The 16,196-nt window shown below is 60.5% G+C and overlaps 1 protein-coding gene across 1 annotated transcript in view; it reads left to right on the top strand.

Annotated features, from left to right (window-relative positions):
- The window catches only part of HELZ (helicase with zinc finger), a 105,904-nt gene extending 91,908 nt beyond the window's left edge, over positions 1-13,996 (top strand). The window contains exons 24-27 of the mRNA XM_076052790.1: positions 11,149-11,198; positions 11,593-12,268; positions 12,968-13,143; positions 13,661-13,996. Coding sequence (XP_075908905.1) covers positions 11,149-11,198; positions 11,593-12,268; positions 12,968-13,143; positions 13,661-13,885 — 1,127 coding nt within the window. The 3' untranslated portion in view covers positions 13,886-13,996. The remainder of the gene's footprint in view (positions 1-11,148; positions 11,199-11,592; positions 12,269-12,967; positions 13,144-13,660) is intronic.
- Positions 13,997-16,196: the final 2,200 nt, after the last annotated feature.

The following is a 16,196-nucleotide window of genomic DNA, read 5'->3' as shown; positions in this document are numbered from 1 at the left end:
GTCAGAACGTTGCAACAATAAACAATACTAAGACACGATAGGAGTGAAACGTATAGGAAAGGTAAACAAATCACTTGAAAAAATATTTTCTAATAAAACTAAGCAATGTTATATCTTTTCCCGCTAAGGCCCACTTAGCTATTAGCTTATTTTTCATAAGCGAACTTTCTATCACAAATGATATACCAACGAAGTAGCTTATCGTCATGTGGAAATATGACGATATATAAAATACTCTAAATGTGGGGGGGGGGGGGGAAACTGGAGGACCTGGAGAAAAATCTACGTGACCACGGGGAGACCTCCTGTATACCAGGCGAGGTAGTTAACATCTCCTAGCCACCGTGATGATGATGAGAGAGACGCAGACTCTAAATATACAGCAGGCGTCAGAGTCGGGGTCGAACCCACGACCTCCTGTATACCAGGCGAGGTGGTTAACATCTCCTAGCCACCGTGATGATGATGAGAGACGCAGACTCCAAATATACAGCAGGCATCAGGGTCTGGATCGAATCATGACCTGTATAGCAGGCGAGGTAGTTAACATCTCCTAGCCACAGTGATGATGATGATGGAGAGAGACACGCAGACTCCAAATATACAGCAGCAGGTGTCAGGATCGGGTTCGAACCCACGACCTCCTACGTGCCAGGCGAGGTAGTTAACATCTCCTAGCCCGTGTGATGATGATGGAGAGAGAGACGCAGACTCCAAATATACAGCAGCAGGCGTCAGGATCGGGTTCGAACCCACGACCTCCTACGTGCCAGGCGAGGTAGTCAACATCTCTCTCCAGGGTCGATAAGTCGATGTCGCCACCGCGGAGAAGTTTTCACCGTTTTTTTGCGATGTGGACGAGACTCCCTGTGCCCCCAGTTCGAGGAACGTGGAATTTCCAACCTCTGGCTGTGCAGGGGGCTGGGAAGGGAAGCGAGATGATTTTGGCAGTGTCTCGTTGCTCATCTTCAAGCAGGGATCTGTGATTGCATAAATACAAATGTGTCGTTAAAGGGATCTGACTCTGGGAGTGCTGATTGTTGTTGGCCGCTTGGCGTTGTTTTTAGGGCCTTGTGCTAGCAGCCCCCTGTGTGTGTGTGGCAAATAGTTATCCTCACGCTGTCTCATATTTGTCTTCTTCTTCCTCCTCTTCCTCCTCTTCCTCCTCTTCCTCCTCCTCCTCCTCCTCCCCCTCCCCCTTCCTCTTCCTTCTTCTTCTTCTCTGTTAACTCCGGCCGGAGTTAACAGAGAAGGAAGTGGAAAAGTTTGTACATTTTAAGCAGCGGGGCTGCACTTAAATTAACCGCGAGGTCCCGCCGAACGGTCAAATCGGCGTGCACCAGGGTTTCCATTTGTGGGAGCCGCTGGGGGGGCGGGGTGGGGGGGGTGGTGGTGACGGGGGCGGCGGGGAGGGGGTCATCGTCGTTATCTGCTCCCTTTTCGCCGTCGTCGCTTGCCGGCTGCCGATTCGTAATTTTCGAGGGCGTCCTTATCGCCCGCCCGCTCGCCCGCCCGCCCGCCCGCTCGTTCTCCGAGAGAAGCGCAAATGGGTTTTTTTTGGGGGGGGCCGGCGGTGGGGTGTGGGGGGGTGGGGGGTAAAGTGCGTGGTTAAAATAAAAAAATAAATAATAAGGCAGCACGGCGATTGAATTAAACGCTCGCGCGCCGTGGTGCAGGGCTGGAAGTCGTTTTGTTTCGTCGAATTAAAGAGCTCGGTGCTCTTTAACAAAAACAAACAGACAGTGATTTGCTATCAGTTTGCTTTCACGGGCAGGCGGCCTCGCAGAGTCCGCGTTTTTATTCATCACCCAGAATAATAACAGCTTTTTTTTTTTGCCGGCGCGTTTTGAGCAAAGCAGAGGAGCGCGATTTGATTTGAATTTTCAGCATTCATTATTTATTTATAATATCTATTTTAAACGCGTCGTTGAGGTCGGTTTGCGCTGCAGGCAGGCGAGCGGGGGGGGGGGGCGGGCGAGCGAGGGGGGGGGGGGGCGGGCGAGCGAGCGAGGGGGGGCTAGCGAGGGGGGCGGGCGGGCGAGCGAGCAGGCGTCACGATCGAATCTTTGCCGCTCTTCCAAACAAACAATCTGAGCTCCTCCGCACAGGCCGGATGTCTCGGGGGAGGAGGAGGAGGAGGTGGTGGCGGGAAGCACCTCCCACACTTTACCCCCCTCCACACTTTACCCCCCCCCCCCACACTTTACCTCCCTCCACACTTTACCCCCCACACTTTACCCCCCACACTTTACCCCAAAGACAAAGACCCCCCCCCTCCCCCCCGTGTAGCCTGTAACAGGCCGTTGGGGCAAGCGCCGTTTAGCGAGTCGCAGTGCCAAAATGAAAGGCCGGCGCCGTGGCGGACACGAGCGGGCGGTGTGGCCAGCACCGCGCCCGGCCGCCTTTGTCTCCCCCGGCGTGCGATGTTTACACGCGGCCTGCCAGGTACTCATCTGAGGCCGAGTCGAGCTATTATTGCTGGAAGGTCGCCGATTCGATTCCATTTCCCGGCACGGCAGATGCACCAAAGGTGGAGGCTGGAAGTTTATAACCCCCACCCCCCACCACTGCCCCCCACCCCCCACCACTGCCCCCCACCACTGCCCCCCACCAATGATACCCACTGCTGCGTCTGTCCACACAGCGGTGTATAAGCGGCGGGCAGGCCAGCGTTAGTCGTGTGGGCTGCTCACACGCAAACTAAAACTCAACAGTTTTTTTATTTTTGACTTAAAGCTTTCGTGACTGCAGGAATGAATATTCTTTGGGTCTTTCGGTAACGTCACGTGGATAGGTTCAAAGAAGAACCTATCCACGTGAATTTACCGAAAGACCCAAAGAATATTTTTTATTTTACCAGGTAAGGCCCACTGAGCTCTATAGCTGTTTTTTTCAGAATGGACCCTGGCCGTCACGAACGACAGCTCGACAAAGTGGGTGGCTTATCATCGTCATCATCACGTGGAAATGTATAGCGGCCAAATGCTCTAAGCGCGGGACGTTGATTCTAAAGGTGGAGGGAAAAACCGGAGGACCCGGGTGAAAAATCCACGCGATCACAGGGAGAGAGAGAGAGAGAGACACGCAAGCTCCAAATATACAGCAGCAGCAGGCATCGTCAGAGTCTGGATCGAACCCACGACCTCCTGTATACCAGGCGAGGTAGTTAACATCTCCTAGCCACCGTGATGATGATGAGAGAGAGACACGCAAACTCTAAATATACAGCAGGCGTCAGAGTCGGGATCGAACCCACGACCTCCTGTATACCGGGCGAGGTAGTTAACATCTCCTAGCCACCGTGATGATGATGATGATGAGAGAGAGAGACGCAGACTCTAAATATACAGCAGGCGTCAGAGTCGGGATCGAACCCACGACCTCCTGTATACCGGGCGAGATAGTTAACATCTCCTAGCCACCGTGATGATGATGAGAGAGAGACGTGCAAACTCCAAATATACAGCAGGCGTCAGAGTCGGTTTCGAACCCACGACCTCCTGCATACCGGGCGAGGTTTGTTAACGTCTCGAGGAAGTGCTGCACCTTGGCCACCACGGCACCTCCGCCACGACGTCTGGCCGGCGTGGAAGAGTAGGCCAAATATCGTGCAGAAGGACTCGCGAGAGAGCGCGCTCCCTCTCGCGTTGAGGTCCCTGGACGGGCGTTGGCGTGAGCGAGCAAGTTGCAGGGCTGCGCCTTTGCATCTTACCCCACGCGCCTGCGAATGGCCGCACTCCGTGAAGAATGTGAATCCCGTCGGGAGCCCGAGCAAAGTTCCCCGTAGGCGGATGCGGGCGAATATTCTCGGCCGTGTGCAGGCCACTTCGCTAATTAACGGCACTTGCCCCGCATAAGTTTGCACGGCTGTACGGGGTGGTGGGTGCCCGTCTCACGCGCGCACACATGCTGATGCCGAATACATTTAGAAGCATTCTCCCCAGCGTGTTGTTATTCGTTCGTTTCCACACTGCCGAGACGAGGCGATACTTTTGTTCCAGCCGACTTTGGACTGACACACACACAGACGCACAAAGAGAAAAAAATATCACCCGTATAGCCATAACAGACTGTAGGGGGCAATGCCGTTAGCGAGCACCTATTAAGGCCGGCACGGCACACGAGAGGTTTTGATGGCCAGCACCACGCCCGACCGCCTTTGTCTCCCCAGTGGCAATGTTTACACACCGCACCAGGTACTCATTTGAGGCTGAGTCGACCTAGGGGAGGCCCAGAACCAGTTCAAATAATCGTCACTGCTGGTGTTGGCCGTGAGCGGGAATCTAACTCGGTACGCCGGGTTCGGAGCGCAGCGCGCTAACCGCTACACCACCGCTCCCCACAACACACACACAAAGGCAAAGATCCCCGTATAGCCTTAACAGACTGTAGGGGCAAGTGCTGTTAGCGAGCACCTATGAAGGCCGGAACGGCACACGAGGGGGTGGGTGGTCAGCACCACGCCCGACCGCCTTTGTCTCCCCAGTGGCGATGTTTACACACCGCACCAGGTACTCATTTGAGGTTGAGTCGACCTAAGGGAGGCCCGGGACCGGTTTAGATAATCGTCACTGGTGTTGGCCGCGAGCGGGAATCGAACCCGGGTCGCCGGGTTCATAGCACGGCGCGCTAACCGCTACACTACCACTCCCCACAGACACACACAGACACACATACAAAGACACACACACACAGACACACATACAAAGACACACACACACAACAACAACCGCCATTCGCCACTAAGTGGCGGTGACGTCACCACGACGCTTGTGCCAGGCTATGTGCACCCTGAGGCCACGTGAAGTGTCGAACGCCCGCTGGCAGGAGGTCACAGGGCAGACCCAGGTGCCACGGGTCGACTGACTGAGATGACTGGCTGATGCACCACCTGTGCCCCCTACTGTGCCAACCTGCTGTGCTTTAGCCACCCGGCGCTCCGCTCGCTGTTGTGAGCGTCGCTCCTCCGCCCTCCGTTGTTGTTGGAGGGCGACCGCCTCCAACTGCCCAGTAGCATCCTTCACGAGCCTCCTCCACAGAGGCCGATCTTGACACCGCTGGTACCAGTCATCGGCAAGTCCACTCAGCTCCACGTCCTCCTGTACCACATCACTCCATCTCTTCTCTAGCCCGTGCCGCGCCCGCTTAGCCCCCTCAATCCGGCCAAACAAAAGCTGTTTCGGCATGCGGTGGCTGGGCTTGCGGGCTACATGACCCAGCCATCGCAGCCTTGCCTGCCGGAGGAGCTCACCGATGGGACCCTGCCCAGATCTTTCAAGGATTTGTGAGCTCCTCACACAATCCAGTCTGGTTAAACCCAGGATGGATCGTAGGCAGGCCAGCCTAAATGTTTCTAACCGGCGAAGATGTTCCATTAGGGGGGTCCACGTTTCGCAAGCGTAGAGAAGGGAGGGAATGACCGTGGCCGAGAAGACCTGAAGCTTAGTGCGGAGCGACAGACCAGGTAGCTTCCACACAGCGTTACGCAACCGATGAAAAGATATTGCCGCTCGACTGATTCGGAGTGAGACCTCTGCTGTTAAACTGGAGCCAGTCATAAGCACACTGCCCAGGTATGGGAAACTCTCCACTCTCTCCACAACTGCCCCATCACCGATTGGGAGTTGTGGGGGTGGAGTGTCCGATGGTACAAAATACCCAGGCAGGTGCTTAGTTTTGGTGGGGCTGATGGTAAGGCCCCACCTCTTAGTGGCACGCTCCAGTCTCAGCAGCAGCGTCTCCAACTCCTCCTCTGACTGAGCAGCTATTACCAAGTCATCAGCATACATAACGTTGTTGAGCAATAGGGAGCCATCCCTTGACCGCACCCGGGCATCGATTAGCCTCCCATTATATCTGTACCATATGGAGATTCCCCCGGTACAGCTATTGAAGGCTTCACGAACTACGTGGTCAAAATAGATGTTAAATAATGTGGGAGCCAGAGGACATCCCTGTCGAACCCCAAGGTGTACAGGGAATGGCTCTGACTCCCGGCCACGTAGTTTTACCCGGACACAGACACACGGACACAGACACACATACAAAGACACACACACGGACACAAAGACACACACACACACACAGACACACATACAAAGACACACACACGGACACAGACAAAGACACACACAAAAAAGGACAGAAATGAGTATTTGAATCCCCGTCCCATTTATCTCCCCGTATGAAATTAACAAAATGTTTCTCCGCGCGTACACGGCCGAGAATATTCGCCCCGCATCCGCCGACGGGGAACAGCAGCTTTGCTCGGGCTCCCGACGGGATTCACATTCTTCACGGAGCGCGACTCTTCGCAGGCGCTCGCGCGCGGGGGGTAATAAGTTGCTCGCGAGCGTTCACGCTCCGGGAGAAAGATGCAAAGGCGCAGCCCCTGCGACTGCTCGCTCGTGCCACTGCCGGTCGAAGGACCTCCACGCGAGAGGGGGGGCGCGAGCCCTCGTACGCCTCGACACCGTGGCCACCACGCCCGGCCGCCTTTGTCTCCCCGGCGCTGACGTTTACACGCCGCACCAGGCGCGTGCCATTTAAGGGGGGTGGCGGGTAGCGGGCTGGGCTAAAGCACGTGCCGCCCCCCCCCCCCCCCCCCCGTGTACACGTACGGATATGGGAGACTCGCGTCCGGGCGAGGTAACGGCCGCCGTTGATGTTCGCCGCCAGGAGTGAAAATCCGGGCGGCCGGGTTCAGAGCGCAGCGCTCTTAAACCCCCTCCACCGCTACCCGTCTCGAGCGAATCGCTCGTGCGCGGACATATCCGCAACCGGTTGCGCGAGCAGCCGGATTACCGCTCGCCGGTGGAGCACGGGCTCGACCGGCGACGGCGCTCCGTCCGCCGAGGCTGGCTGGGCCGTCGCGAGCCTCCTGACGTTTCGGTCCCCCGTCGCCGCTCCGCCCGCTCGGCCGGGCGGGTTTACCGAGCCGCGTGGTGCTCCAGGACTCACGATTGGGGGGGGGGGGGGGGGGGGGCGGGGGGCGCGGTCGCGCAACCGCGGCGGAGTTGACGAGCCTCCGATTGATGGGCGCGCTCTGCTTACGGTGGGCGGTTCCGTATGCCGTTTGCCCGCGTCGGCTTCCCTTAAATCGCCCGCGTGACAAGCCACCAGCCGCTAGGTTTTAACGCGCGCGCGTGTGTGTGTGTCGATGAGTCGCTGGTGCGGTGTGTAGTAAACATCGCTAGCACTGGGGAGACAAAGGCGGCCGAGCGTGGTGCTGGCCACCAACCCCCTCGTGTGCCGTGCTGGCCTTGACAGGTGCTCGCTAACAGCGCTTGCCCCAAAAGTCTGTTCAGGATATACGGGGGGCGGGGAGATAGATCTTTGTTGTTGGTTTTTTGTTGACTTGCAGTGTGGTGGGTGAGTGAGTGGGTGGATGAGTGAGTTGGTAGGTGAGTGGGTGTGGTGAGGTGTGAGTGTTTGTGACCTGCAAGTGTGGTGGGTGGGTGAGTGGGTGGGTGGGTGTGGTGAGGTGTGAGTGTTTTGTGACCTGCAAGTGTGGTGGGTGGGTGAGTGGGTGGGTGGGGTGAGGTGTGAGTGTTTGTGACCTGCAAGTGTGGTGGGTGGGTGAGTGGGTGGGTGGGTGTGGTGAGGTGTGAGTGTTTGTGACCTGCAAGTGTGGTGGGTGGGTGAGTGGGTGGGTGGGGTGAGGTGTGAGTGTTTGCGACCTGCAAGTGTGGTGGGTGGGTGAGTGGGTGGGTGGGTGGGGTGAGGTGTGAGTGTTTGCGACCTGCAAGTGTGGTAGGTGAGTGGGTGGGTGGGTGGGGTGAGGTGTGAGTGTTTGTGACTTCCAGTGTGGTGAGCGTGTTGGTGAATGATTGAGTGGGTGAGCGGGTGATTGTGGGTGTGCATGTGTCGTGTTGCTGTGACCTGCAAGTGTGGTGGGTGGGTGAGGGGGTGGGTGGGTGAGTGGGTGTGTGGGTGAGTGTGTGGGTGTGTGGGTGAGTGGGTGGGTGTGTGGGTGTGTGGGTGAGTGGGTGGGTGTGTGGGTGTGTGGGTGAGTGGGTGGGTGTGTGGGTGGGTGGGTGAGTGGGTGGGTGGGTGGGTGGGTGAGTGGGTGGGTGGGTGGGTGAGTGGGTGGGTGGGTGAGTGGGTGAGTGGGTGGGTGGGTGGGTGAGTGGGTGGATGGGTGGGTGGGTGGGTGGGTGAGTGGGTGGGTGGGTGGGTGAGTGGGTGGGTGGGTGAGTGGGTGGGTGGGGTGAGTGGGTGGGTGGGTGAGTGGGTGGGTGGGTGGGTGAGTGGGTGGGTGGGTGGGTGAGTGGGTGGGTGGGTGAGTGGGTGGGTGAGTGGGGTGGAGGTGTGTGTGTTCATGACTTGCAGTGTGGTGAGCGCGTTGGTGAATGATTGAGTGGGTGAGCAGGCGAGTGTGCGTGTGTCGTGTTGCTGTGAACTGCAAGTGGGGTGGTTGGGTGGATGAGTGGGTGGGTGAGCGGGTGGGTGGCTGGGTGAGTGGGTGGGTGGGTGTTGTGAGGTATGTGTGTTTGTGACTTGCAGGGTGGCGAGTGAGTTGGTGGATGATTGAGTAAGGTGAGTGGGTGAGCGGGCGAGTGTGGATGCGTGTGTGTTGTTGTGACCTGGGGTGCGGTGACATTGGACGGATAGAATGATGGCGACGACGACGATGTTGACTGACGACGACGATGATGACGACGACGACGACGATGACGACGCCGGCTCGTGACCGACGGCTTTCCGCCGGCCGGCGCCGCGCCGTAGATACGTGGGGACAACTTGAATTTGTCCACGCTGATTTGCGCTCCCTCCCCGCCGCAGCCCGGGGAGAGATGGAGCGTGGCTTTTGAATGATAAATAATTTCGATTTAAACTAAACGAGCTCTTCCGGGTTTGATTGGGACGCCGTGGCCAGCGGCGCGGTGCCAAACTCGCTCATGCGGAGGTCACCGGTTCGATTCAGTCGGGGCGGGGGGCGGGGGGCGGGGGCAAGGGACCCTCACTTTACCACCCCCCCCCCTCCCTCACCCGTCTCGCCGCTCGTCCAGCCGGCCGTGTAAATAGGCACGATGGCGCGTGGGTGGTCGACCGATCGATCGACCGACCGACCGACCGACCACGACCGATCGACCGATCGACCGACCGACCGACCGACCGATCGATCGGCCTGGTTCGCGTTGTGGTGGGGTAAGGTGTCGATGCTTAGGCCTCTTTTGACGACGTCTGGCCGGACAGTACCCGCTCTACGTTAACGTACAAATTCCTTCTCCAGCTCTGCCCACGCTGACCCTTGGGTTGGACCCACCAAGAGCTCGTGTGACGTCTTGTTGCAGCAGCTCAATCTCCTACGTCAGCAGTTTCTCCTGCTGTGTTGGTTTCACACCTGGTGGCGGTTGCTTGTGTTTGCGATCGAGACGTCGCGACCTGTTATTTTTCTACCCACGTGACTTTACCGAAAGAACCAAAAGAGTGTGGATTCCTGCGGCCACGAAAGCTTCAAATCAAGATTAGTACCCTCTCTGCGGAGAGGGGCCCACTGTGGCTTCCGCCAGCAGTGGTGTGAGCGATGTGTTAGCAGGGCTGCTGTAACTTCTTATCCTAAATCTGTGCGGTGGGGAGGTGGTAGCTACCTCGTCCGGTATACAGGAGGTCGTGGGTTTGATCCCGACCCTGACTACTGCTGTATATTTGGAGTTTGGGTGTCTCTCTCTTATCATGATCGCGGTGGCTATGAGATGTTAACTACCTCGCCCGGTGTACAGGAGGTCGTGGGTTTGATCCCGACCCTGACTACTGCTGTATATTTGGAGTGTGCGTGTCTCTCTCTCTCGTCATCATCACGGTGGCTATGAGATGTTAACTACCTCGCCTGGTATACAGGAGGTCGTGAGTTTGATCCCGACCCTGACGCCTGCTGCTGTATATTTGGAGTCTACGTGTCTCTCTCTCATCATCATCGCGTTGGCTAGGAGATGTTAACTACCTTGCCCGGTATACAGGAGGTCGTGGGTTCGATCCCGACCCTTGACGCCTGCTGTGTTTGCATGTTTCTCTCCCCGTGGTCGCGTGGATTTTTATCTTCGGCTCCTCTGGCGTTTCCTACACATTTAGAATCAACGTCACGCGTTTAGAGTGTTTGGCTGCTGTAAATGTCCACTCGATAAGTCATTTTTGGGCCTTACCTGGTAAGATGAAAACATCTTTTGTTTCTTAGTTTTTGATTTTCTTAAAGCGATTTGTCATTGTAACGTTCTGACCCCGTACCCCCCCCCCCGCTGGGCATCTGTGGGAAAGAGCTTCACAGCTCACCGGGCTCCTCCTCCTGCGGCATACACGAGTGTTCTCATTCTGAAGTATGGTTAAACCCCCTTCCCCACGGCTGCCTGCATGACTGACACACAGCATGGGGGGTGGTGTTGTGGAGGGGGGTGTGTGATGTGGGGGTGGGGCGGTGTGACGGGGGGGGGGGGGGGTGAGGGGGATGAGATAGGCTGACGTTTATTTACTTCTAAGTCGAGAATTATAATAGGAAAACATGATTTATGTCGTTTGTCCTAATTGGTTTTGGGATTCCTGCGAGGATGGCAATGGTAATAAGAATAATAACGCTGCTGCTGCCGCCGCCTCAGTAGTTCTCGTCCCGTGGGGGGGCTCCCCATGTGTTGACTTTGAATTCTCATCCCGTGGAGGGGCCCCCCAACGGGACGATAATTCAGAGCCAACGTTGAGTGCCCCCCCCCCCGACGTTGGCTCTGAATTCTCGTCGCATCGGGGGGCACCCCAACGTTGACTCTAAATTCTCGTCCCGTTGGGGGCCCCCCGACGTTGGCTCTGAATTCTCGTCCCGTGGGGGGGGCCCCCCTGGGGCCCCCCTGGGGCCCCCCGACGTTGGCTCTGAATTCTCGTCCCGTGAGGGGCCCCCTAACGTTGGCTCTGAATTCTCGTCCCGTGGGAAGCCCCCCCAACGTTGGCTCTGAATTCTCGTTCCGTCGGGGGGCCCCCCCAACGTTGGCTCTGAATTCTCGTCCCATGAGGGGCCCCCTAACGTTGGCTTTTGAATTTTCGTCCCGTTGGGGGCCCCCCCTCTCCAAACGCCAATTTGTATCGCTTGATGCTATATCGTGCTCACGTTGGGCCTCCCCCCCCCCCCCCGCCCTGTCCCCCCCTCCCGCCCCTCTTTCCCAGGAAACTCTGGCGGATCGGTGACTCCAGATCTGGATCTTCACGACAAACAGGTTCGTCCGTGCACCTCTGCAGCTTCAGCTTTTTTCCCCCACTGGCACAAACCGGGCCGGGCCGGTACGCGGTGACGTCGCTCGCTGGCCGCCGCGAAGCGACTGTCCTCGCACACGCGTGCGCGGTGAACGTATTGTTCACCCTACCCGTGGCCCTGCTTGGCCCCCCGATCCAGATTCAGATGTCTCTGTGAGGCCAGCACATCGCGGTTTTTGGGTCGGCAATGCCAATTAACCGGTGGGACAAAACCACCGGTACCGACCACCGATGCCGGTGGTCACGTCGATGATCGCGCGACCGCTGATAAAAAAAAATAATCTCGCCATTCCTTCCCGCCCCCCCACCCCCGCCGCTTTCACCACACCAACGCCGTCTGTGCCACCGCCGGCACAGCTGAAGCTGACGGAGCAGCAGGTGAATCTGGCGCTGGCGGCGGTGGCCCCGGGCGCCACCGGCAAGGAGGCCCAGAAGCGGATGCAGCAAGCGGACTTCCTCGCCGGGTGCCCGGCGTCGCCGTTCCTCGGTCCGGACCCTCCGCAGCAGCAGCAGCAGCAGCAGCACGCGTACTTCCGCAGCCTCGTGCCTGCGTCCACGCACAGCGCGCAGCAGCTGTTCCTGCACCAGCATCACCAGCAGCAGCAGCAGCAGCAGCAGCTGGCGCGAGGGCACCAGCAGCAGCAGCAGCACGGAATCTTTCCCTCCGCGTTCTTCGGCTCGGAGGCCGTGCTCGGCATGGCTCCCGCCGACGGCCTCAAGCTTCCGCCGCTTGCGCCGCAGCTGTCCCAGCAGCAGCAGCAGCAGCAGTTGGACCAGCACACGGCAGCCGAATTGCAGCAGCAGCAGCAGCAGCAGCACAAGTCGTTGGCGGCGCTGGGCCTGCTGCCGCTGGGATCGGAGCCGGGCGGCCGCGTGTCGCTGGGCCGCGTGGCGCCGCCGGCCCCCTCGTCGGGGTGGCCCGAGCTGTACGGGGTCGGGGGGGGCACCGCCGTGGCCTCCCCCCAGCCCCCGCAGCAGCAGCAGCAGCAGCAGCAGGCGGTGGGCGCGTCGCTTGGGCACGTCGGCATGGACGGTAGGCGTGGCTGGCGGGGGGACGCACAGCGCTCGCCACCGCGTGATGAGGATGAGCGTGCGGCAAGAGGCGCCGATGCCCCCGCGGATTCCCCTGACAGAAGTTTGCGTGCTGTCTCTCTCTCCCTCTCTCTCTGTCTCTCGCGCACTCTCGCCACACCGCACACTCTCGCCACACCGCACACGCTCGCCACACCACACACTCACACGCTCGTCACATACACACACGCACACGCTCGCCCTGCCACACACTCACACCCTCGCCACACCACACACTCACACTCTCGCCACACCGCACACGCTCGCCACACCACACACTCACACACTCGTCACATACACACACGCACACGCTCGCCCTGCCACACACTCACACTCTCGCTACACCGCACACACTCGTCACACCACACACTCACACACTCGTCACACCACACACTCACACGCTCGTCACATACACACTCACACGCTCGTCACATACACACGCACACGCTCGCCCTGCCACACACTCACACGCTCGTCACATACACACACGCTCGCCACACACTCACACGCTCGCCACACTACTCACACACCCTCGCCACACCACACACTCACACCCTCGCCACACCACACACTCACACCCTCGCCACACCACACACTCACACCCTCGCCACACCACACACACCACACACACACGCTCGCCCTGCTACACACGCACACGCAGAGATGACCCTGGCGGAACGCCGTCAGCTGATGCAGCAGCAGCAGCAGCAGCAGCTGCGGCTGCAGGAGCATCTCTCGATGGGCGGCGGTCACGCGCAGAGGTTGGCGGCCCTCGGCCAGGGGTCGCCCTTCACCGCCAACGGCCTCCCGGGGCCCCCCCTCGCCGTACTCGCGCAAGTGCGTGGCCAAGCCCCCCACCCCCCCCCACCCACCCCCTCCACCCCACCCCCACCCTCACCCCCCACCCCCCCGCCTCCCCCCCACCCCCACCCGCCCTACCCAACACCACCACCTGATGCGTGTCCGGGGGGTGTGGGCGGGTGAGAGTGGTGGGCGCACCGAGGCCTGCGGGTCGCCGGCTCCCCCGGCGTGGAAGTGGAGACGGTGGGGGGTGGGGGGGGTGGGGGGAGACGGATTGCGTTGAATCCACACGCCACAACCCCCCCCCCCCACCACCACCTCTCTCCGCTCAGAGGCGTGCCCCGAGACTCATCGGCGGAGCGCTTTGACGCGCTCCTACGTCGAGACGCTTTTCGGCACGCCGTCCGCGCGGCCTGCCGTGCCCGCCCCAAGGCGTCTGGCCGACGTGGAAGGCCGAGGCCGACCGCGAAGGCCTCCCGCCGTTACCCAGCCGTCCTGCCGTCGTTTTCGCCGGACCCTGACCCCTCTGCCCTGTGCCCCCCCCCCCCCCCAGCTTCTCTGGGCTCCCCCTGGCCGCCGCTCAGCGGCTGCCCAAGCTGGGCGAGATGCGCGCGGAGCCCTCGCTGGTGCCGCAGTCGCGCCTGCTGCAGTACAAGCAGGCGTGCGCGGCGCAGCGAGCCGTCTCGCCGCACCCCTTCGCCAACTCGGCCGCCGGCGCCGACGACGCCCAGCCGGGCCGACCGAACTTCCCCGTGCGGGGCCCCGACGCCAGGACTAGCGTCGAGTACGCGCCGTCGCCCTTCTACGCGCTGCCCTCGAGACCGACGCTGGCGCACTTTGCGCCGGGCGCGTACCCTCACGGCGCCGGCGGAGGTGGAGTGCCGCACCTGCCCCCCGGCCGGTTTCGGCGGCATGCATCATCACCAGCAGCAGCAGCAGCCGCCCTCGCCGCCCTCGCCGGCGACGGTGGGCGCGAGCGATGCCGACCTGGAACGGCCCGGGGGCCCGGCGGCGCAGATCTACAACGGGTTCTCGCACGGGCTGCTGCTGGGAGCGGCGCTCAGCCCCAGGAAGGAGGGCGGCGGCGGCGGCGGCTCCGGCGCCGGCGGCGTCGACCCGATGGCCGGCGCCGCCACCGCGCAGTCGTCGCCGTCCTCCGTCGTTCAGTCGTACGCCACCGCCGGCGTGAACGGGCGAGCGGCGGTGCCGTCGCCCGGCGGGGAGTTTGACGGCTCGGGTTGGCCTCCCTCGGGGGTGACGAGCGCCCAGCACCACCAGCACCATCACCAGCACCATCACCAGCAGCAGCAACAGCAGCAGCAGCAGCAGCAGCAACGCTACGGCTTGCGCAGCGCCAGCGGCGACGCCGTTCACTTCCCGAGCCACTACGGCCCTCCGGCCTCCGTGCTGTGTCTGCCGTCGGGCGCCGAAACGTCGGACCCCCTGCTGAGGCCCGGACCGTCCCAGAAGGCCGGGCTCAGTGTGGAGATGGAACAGCACCACCACCAGCAGCAGCAGCAGCAGCAGCTTCACCAGCACCATCAGCTTCTGCTTCCGCACCACCTCCACCCGCTCGCAACGTCCACGCACCCCGATCACGTGAGTGCTTCGTGGCCCATCGGATTCCTCCCGGTACGAACAGACATTCGGATTCAGAAGTCTTGGGGGGGGGGGGGGGGGGTCGGGGCGGGGGGGGGGTGTGGCGACGCGTCTCAGTGGCGAGCGGCGTTGGGCCGCACGCAGCAGAGGGCTCGCGCTTTGAATCCGATGGGGCCAAGCCTTCGTTAGCGCTGATGTGCGTGCGAGGCGCAAAACCTCGTGCGCGCACGCGGTGAGTTACGCTCGGTGCGAAAGACGTTCAGCGTACCGTGCGTGCGTGCGTGCAGAGGACGCACATGCAATGAGCTACGGTTGGCTCACGTACGGTGCGAAAGAAGTTTAGCCGCGCGCACGCACGCATGCGCCGGACACGAAGAGAAACCCCCCCCCCCCCCCCCCCCCCGTGGCGTCGTTCGAAATGGGTCTGAGAGGAAATTAATTTCCAAAACGCCATCGGTGTGTGTGTGTCCGGGGGATGGAGATCTGGGCGACGCACCGCTCCGAACGATGTTGGCGTTCATCCCTGACCGCACGAGTACCGTTGGCATGATTACCGTCGTTGCTGTTGTTGCTCCGTCATGGTCGGCGTCGTTCGCGCGTGGCGGCCGTTTGTCGCTTGGGAGTCGCCGGTGGCCCGGCGCGGCGCTTAATTGGCCAGCGACTTGTTTAGTTTGTTAATTGTTCTCGGGACGCCGGGACCACCATCCCCCCCTCTCCCCCCATCCCGGTTGCGTGACCGACGGGCAGGCAAAACCAAGAAAACGTCGCCCTTTAAAGCCCAGGCCAGGAGGCCTTCATCCAGCAGTAGATTGTTTTGCAAGCGGGTTCTGACAAGCTTTGATGGGGGTTTTCTTTTTTTTTTCTTGCGGCATGTGACGGGGATGGCAGGGTGAGGGGAGGGGGGAGGGGGTAGTGCAATGATTCCTACGTTGATTCCAAATGATCGCTTTGCGCGGTGACGCTGGCACGCTAAAGACTGAGCCGCGTAGCTCTTTATCACAAGCGACCACCTGTCCACCACACCTCTGATCGCTATGACGACGACGTTTCTGTTCTGTAATCCGCGCGTTCCTCTCTCGCTATGTAAGTGTTTTTTTTTTTGCCCCTTTCCAACCTCGCCGCCGCTGCGCCGATTTCAATTGGGAGCGAGCGCGTCGCGGCGGGGGCGGTGGGGGGGGGGCGATTTTTTCATTTGCATGGCGCTCAAACGCCTCCGCTGGCGTCCCTCGACGGCAGATTCCAATCGCTGCACCGGTGACCTTCCCTTGCCCGCCCGCCCCGTCCCCCTCCACCCAGAGACGAAGAAGGGGGGGGGGGCGGGGGGGGCCCTGGCAGCGCCGCACGGATAGATGGGGTCATGCCCCTCTCTGTTCCCGGGGCGTGCGCGCACACAGCAGAATGTGAATAGCGGTGGGCTCGACTGGGGGGCGGCTGTGCGGGGGGGGGGGGGTGGTGGCGGGGTGAAGCGTGTTCGGGTGATTCTGGGGGTC

Source organism: Petromyzon marinus, chromosome 58 (genome assembly GCF_048934315.1).
Source record: "Petromyzon marinus isolate PM22_M1 ecotype Great Lakes invasive population chromosome 58, UKy_Petmar_22M1.pri1.0, whole genome shotgun sequence".
NCBI classification, from domain to species: Eukaryota; Metazoa; Chordata; class Hyperoartia; order Petromyzontiformes; family Petromyzontidae; genus Petromyzon; species Petromyzon marinus.
Note: the sequence above shows the minus strand (reverse complement) of the source record. Positions and strands in the feature narration are given on the sequence as shown.